Source organism: Musca vetustissima, unplaced genomic scaffold, assembly GCF_032173495.1.
Source record: "Musca vetustissima isolate MV318-11 ecotype Yass unplaced genomic scaffold, APGP_CSIRO_Mvet_v1 utg2237, whole genome shotgun sequence".
Lineage (NCBI taxonomy): Eukaryota > Metazoa > Arthropoda > Insecta > Diptera > Muscidae > Musca > Musca vetustissima.
This window is the reverse complement of record NW_026882745.1, coordinates 44,940-50,939: the sequence shown is the minus strand read 5'-3', so window position 1 is coordinate 50,939 and position 6,000 is coordinate 44,940. Positions and strand designations below refer to the sequence as shown.

At 35.9% G+C, this 6,000-nt stretch overlaps 1 protein-coding gene across 1 annotated transcript in view; it reads right to left on the bottom strand.

Moving 5' to 3' along the window:
• The window catches only part of LOC133329418 (restin homolog), a 38,074-nt gene continuing 32,074 nt past the window's right edge, over positions 1–6,000 (bottom strand). Inside the window, exons 6-8 of the mRNA XM_061537891.1 lie at positions 2,182–2,377; positions 1,414–2,119; positions 1–1,355 (exon numbers count right to left, since the gene is read on the bottom strand). Of these exons, the coding sequence (XP_061393875.1) occupies positions 176–1,355; positions 1,414–2,119; positions 2,182–2,377 (2,082 nt within the window). The 3' untranslated portion in view covers positions 1–175. The remainder of the gene's footprint in view (positions 1,356–1,413; positions 2,120–2,181; positions 2,378–6,000) is intronic.

Genomic DNA, 6,000 nt, shown 5'->3' with positions numbered 1-6,000 from the left:
ATTGTGGTCTACAGGAGTGTTCTAATAAACAATGGTGATGATTTGCGCAAATGTATCCCATTAACTTGTTCTCAATGGGCAAGAAAAAGTGGAGCTCCAACTAATGCTTACCACCTTAAAAACTATCCTCATCGTCCTCTTGGACTTCATACATATCATGACGTTCAAGGTCATGTCATAGCGTAGAACTGTTTGCCAGGCCATCTGCATCTTCGGACCAGCTGACTTCCATGGGCGTGCCCGATAGGCTATTCATCTTCTCCATAAGCAAGACATCTTCTATGGACATGCGTGAATTTTTCAACTGATTTGAGGAGTTAGTCGAATCTGAATTGCCTGACGACGAGGCTGTACTAACAACATCATCTGACGAAGCTGAGCAACTTTCGTCCTCGGAATTTGTTCCCGATACCATGGCTTCTCCCGCCGACTCTTGTATTTCTTGACACTTTTTGATACCTTTCAAGTCCTGTACAGAGGGGTGTGAGGGTAGCGAGCGCATCTCTAAACGTTCGCCTTTATTTAATGCGGAGGTGTCACAAGTAATGAGCTTAGCACTACTGCGCCTAAACAAAGCATCTTCACTCTGTTCGTTATCAATTTTTAACGTAGAGGTTCTAGGTCTAACACTAAAGGGAGAACTGGACGTGAGGGGTTCTTTGAAATCAACCGGCTCTGTGCTTTTACGTGAACTACCCGATGACAATTGTCGCGACAATTTTGAAGATGATGACTTCTGCTTTTGTTGCAAGGCTTCGCAGCCCTTTACACTAACTGATTTTGAGCGTATACGTGGGTGTAATCTATTATTAAATTCATTTGTTTCAACTTTGGAATGTTCTCTTATCACGGAGGTGGCGGACATGGACTGGGAGAGAGGATTTGGCCCAGTTGTATCCAATAAACTATTATTAAATGTTTGTCCCGCACTGGCACTAACAGACAACTGTTTTCTCATGGAGGAACTACGTTCCACAGATCGAAAAGAACCAGCTCGTTTGACCATTTTCGTAGCAGCGGCCTCTGGAGTTTCGTCGTCCATTTCGAGCACCCACGACACAGAATCGGTCTTTTCGATAACTCCCTTAATAACTGGAGAACTGGGCGGTGAAATGTCGTCCATGTGCAGCGATGAATTTAAGGCAGATCCATTCGAAGAGGAACGATTGGTGATTGAGGTCGATGACATTTCGTGGGATGAGAGTTCATGCAGCTTGGTCTCTACAAGATGCAACTGTTCGGAACGTTGCTTCAGTTGCCACTGCAGGGCTTCATTGTCATAGGACAATCGGGTACGTTTGACCGTCTCATGATTGAATGCTTTTTGAATTTCATCTATCTGTCTCAGGTATTCCCTGTTAAAAAGAACAACAATTAGTGAATTGACAAATAAAGCGTAGCCACTGAACTTACTTTTCCTTTTCCGATTTAATTTCCATTTCAGAGAGCAGCATTTCATTCTTGGATTCCAGTAGAGAGATTTTTGTCTGCAAAGCTAATTTCTCATCGGCATCCCTTAGCAATTCTTCATTTTGTTTGGTCAACTTGGAAATTTCCTTCTGTTTCAATTCCAAGACACATCTTAGGCTTTCAATTTCATTTTGAAGGCGAGAAAATTCCATATTGCCCACTGCTGAACACGATGAAGTGTTTCGTGGTGAACAGACCCCACTTTCGTTTAGGCTTCTCCGTGTGGTACGCAGGATGGCAATTTCGTCATTCGAAAGATTAAGTTTATCCTTTAAATCACGTTCGTTGCTCTCCTTTTGCGATTTCAGCCTATCCAATTCTTTGGTTAACGACTTGATGCGCTCCATTAACTCCATTTCTCGTTCGGCGGACTGTTGCAAACGCTTCGAACAGGAGTCCTCCGTTTGGGTAATTCTTTCCCGTAGCTTCTGTTCAGAAATTTCCAAATTTTCCAAACGTTGCTGTAGCACACTTTCACGTTCCTCTGCACTTCTTATTTGATCTACTTTCTCGGAGAGCTTCTTTTCCATTTCACTACGATAGCTTTCGAAATTGTTGCGGTTTTCCGTCTGCGTACTTTCAAGTTGCGATTGCAGAACAGAAATTTGCCGCTTTGCTGCAATTTCGAATTCCTCAAAACTCGTTCGGGCTTAAAAGAGAAAAATGCACATGTATTTTTCATCTTTAATGGTATAGAATTGCATATCCTACCTTTGTCCAACTCGCAGCGATGTAAAGCCTGTAATTCATTTTCTCTTTCTATGTAGTAAGCCTCCTTATCACAAAGCTGATCCTGCAATTCAGAACAAGTACTCTTGGCCTCGTCCAACAATAGCAAGGTCTTCTTTAGTTTATCCTTTGTTTTAGTATTCTCAGATCTCAGCGATGGACATGCAAAAGCATCCAACTGTAAGTGAAAAATATAGACAGAAAATATATAAAAACCATTAGAATTGCAATGGAAATCCGATTAACCAGGTAGGTACTCAGCACTCACTAATCCCCCCTAATTAGAGTATAACGACACATACCGCAGATGGAGAATCTAAACCATTGGATTTACAATGGCAAGATTTTGAAGAAGTCCATGAAATCATGTTTTCGTTGGAGAGTTTTTCCTTTGAAAATACAAATTTGGCAAACATTTTTTCTTTCGAATTTATGTTAATATTAGTTTCGAATACAAAATCACACTGTTTTACGTTCTATTACTAAAAGCAAACTGATGCCTACGGCTCTTAGGCCTAGCAATTTATACCAGCGTACTTTGTTAACATCCTGCAAGCAGGTAGCAGGTAGACAAGCAAACGTTTACAACATCTGTTCTTTTATGTCCGCTTTCTTATTTAGATTCTTTTTCAATTCGAACACATGTATCCTCCTATACTCCACACCCAGCTCGCAACAGAGCAACTGTTGCTTCTTGTAAACAACTCCTATCGAGTACAACAATTGGCCTCGAATCCTATTGACATTAAAGAGATTACAGCCTAACAGTGTATCTTAACAAACGAAACGGATACAATCTAAATGAAATCTCGTCAAATAAATAAATATGCATGTGAATGTTGTTTTTGTTTTTTTTTCTGAAGGACTTCTTTTATATTTAGTTACACGTGTTTGGGTACAGTAAGCATACTGTATGTGGAACGCAGTAGTACAAATACAAAATTCTAATCTGAAATATTATATTTACAATAGCACACACTATTCATAACCGATATCTTTGTTCATTGCAATACACCCTGAAAATATAAATAAATAGATATAAAAGAAAATATGTACAGTAGATAAAACATATGTTGCGATTGAAGAAATTGATTAAAAAAAAGTAATTGCATTGAAACGTATGTAGGAATGTTGGAAAATTGTTAGAATTAAAAAAAACAAACAAACTTTTGGCCATAGATCATTAAATGGACAAAACAAACTGTATAAACATAATAGAAACTTCGCAGAAAGAACTGATATACAAAGGAGCACTCCCTCTTAACATAAAAAGTCAATTCTGGGATTATCCCCTTAATAAAAAAAATTTTTGTAATTTGGATCAATTCTAGCACAATTCTAATCCATTTGCATTCAATATCATTAGGCAAAATCTAAATTATTTCCCTAAAAAGTAAATAAAAATATTTTAAGGCATTGGAGGTTACATACAAAATATGTAATCGAACAAGGGCGCCATTTCATCATATTCAACAACACCATTTAAAACAACCCATAGGATAGATTAATAAAATGCAGCTTTTAAAGCCACTTTCACGGAATATCCTTTTAAATGTGAACAGTTAATTGCAATTTTTCAACAATTTACTAAAGGATTTGGTGAACGTAATCATAAAGGAACATAAGGAAATGCTATTCGAAATCGAATATTTCATATCAAGATTTAGAAGGGGTTTTCCCCGATTACAAGCGATTATTGTTGCAGGAGTGTAATCACGCAGTTTTGTCCAACATCTGTTGCGACTTAATACATTCATCCATATGGTTGGTTATACGATCAATATTGACACATGTGATCGGTATGTCTGCATTTTTTTCTTTTGTCCGCAAATCAGTCTTTGCCAATCTTTAAAATCAATAACTAAAACAAACATGTTATACAATTTTTAGTATATTTAAAATATACAATTAATATGTTAATGCTAAAATTCCGAGAAAAGAGGTAAATCGATATCTTTATGTAAACCTGCACAGAATCCCATACTAACATTTCCTATATGGTTAATTTAATCCGTGAACCACGAATTTTAAAAAGCATATTCGAAAATAACCTCATTATGATAACGCCCAACAAATGTTCAATGCCTTCTAATACCAGTCATCTGTAAAAATGTGTTCAAATAATGTTTCGGATAAGTGTTATTCCATGTCGGCAACTCTAATGCATTTTGTATTTTTGTAAAAGACCGACGAATAAAAACAATATCTTGTAAATCTCACGTCACTTAAGAATCTCATGACGAATTCAAATCATAACTGTATTTATATTATTGTTCACGATTAAACTTCAAATTTACTAGTTATGCCGGGCAATGGAACAGAAACTGTCAAAACAAAATAACATAAAAAGTGCGAATCGCATTATATAATTGAATAGCAATATGGCATAAATCGAACAAGGCCTAACACTATCTAATTCTTGTGAAGTAGTACAGATCATGGAAATTTGTAATTAACTGCAGCAGAAAAATTATGGGAATTATGGCCTATTCAATAGAGGTAATTAATATGTGGGTAGTGATAATAAAATTTATGCTACCTGTTGCCACATGGTCTAATAATTATTTCAGGTAAAACTATGACATTTAATATCAGTGTCTACCGCATACTAATACAGTTGACATATTGTAGAAAGATCCCAATTGTACACGATATGTACGTAAAACAAAATCCAAAATGTTTTCGAACGGATTTTTATACCGTCAACCAAGTCTTTCCTTCAATGAACCAATTAATTCGAAAATGTAAACAAAAAGGATTCTATTTTTGTGATATTGTTCGAACAAAACAAAAAACAAGTAGTAGGTTGGTGATAAACAGCCCACAAATATAATATGCATTTTGTTTTTCCAAACCCAAAAATTTCAAAGGGTTTCTCTTCAAAGTGGAAAAACAAAGATTAAAAGGGTATGGAAATTCATGCTGTTATCAATGATATCTATTTCCTAATGTTATCAAAAGAATACCATGACACCTTTACCTAAATTGATCTAAATTCTTAGACCAGAAGCAGCTGTTTGGTTTGTTTTGTGGGTATTTTGTCATTAAGAAAAACATTGTAATACAATTTTCTAGCATTGCAAGAATTCGAAACAAAATGGAAAATCGTAAATATTGTGAATTTGCTCTGCTTCGGGGTTAGAAAAGGCGAACACAATTCGAAGAAATTTATAAGAAATGTTATATCAATGTGGAATGATGTAAGCATCACACTTTAATGTATATTAAATCTACGATACAGAATTACCTTCGTATCAAGGAATATCGCCTTAGACCATTGAGTGCAACTATCCCATTAATATAGTGCAAGGTAGATATATAGGTAGCCGCATCGGCGAATTTCTACAACAAATATCAGTTGTTGTATTTTGATATGTCAAAAATGTTTTGCAAAAAACAAACAGATTCATAAGATTTTTTACACAAATTATTGTAGAAAATGTTAATAAAAGTATTGCCAAACAAGCTCTTCAAAATTCGGAGATTTTCATTTATAATTTTGTTTTTTTAATTTTTTGGTTCTACATTACAACATTTTTGTCATTTATTTGCACCAACCGCTGGGCCGATGCGGCTACCTTATTGAATATAACTTGATATAGTGATAAGGCATACAATCACTTTCCACTTAATTATTTCTAACATTTTGTTATATTCGATCCATGGTGTCAATCAAGCAATCGTGGTTAACACGGTCTAACATGTAATCGATTTGGATCTAGAGATTTGTACCTAGTTACGGAAGTCGAAATTGGCTGTCACAACAACCAATGCGACCACCACCAGTAACAAACAAACAAC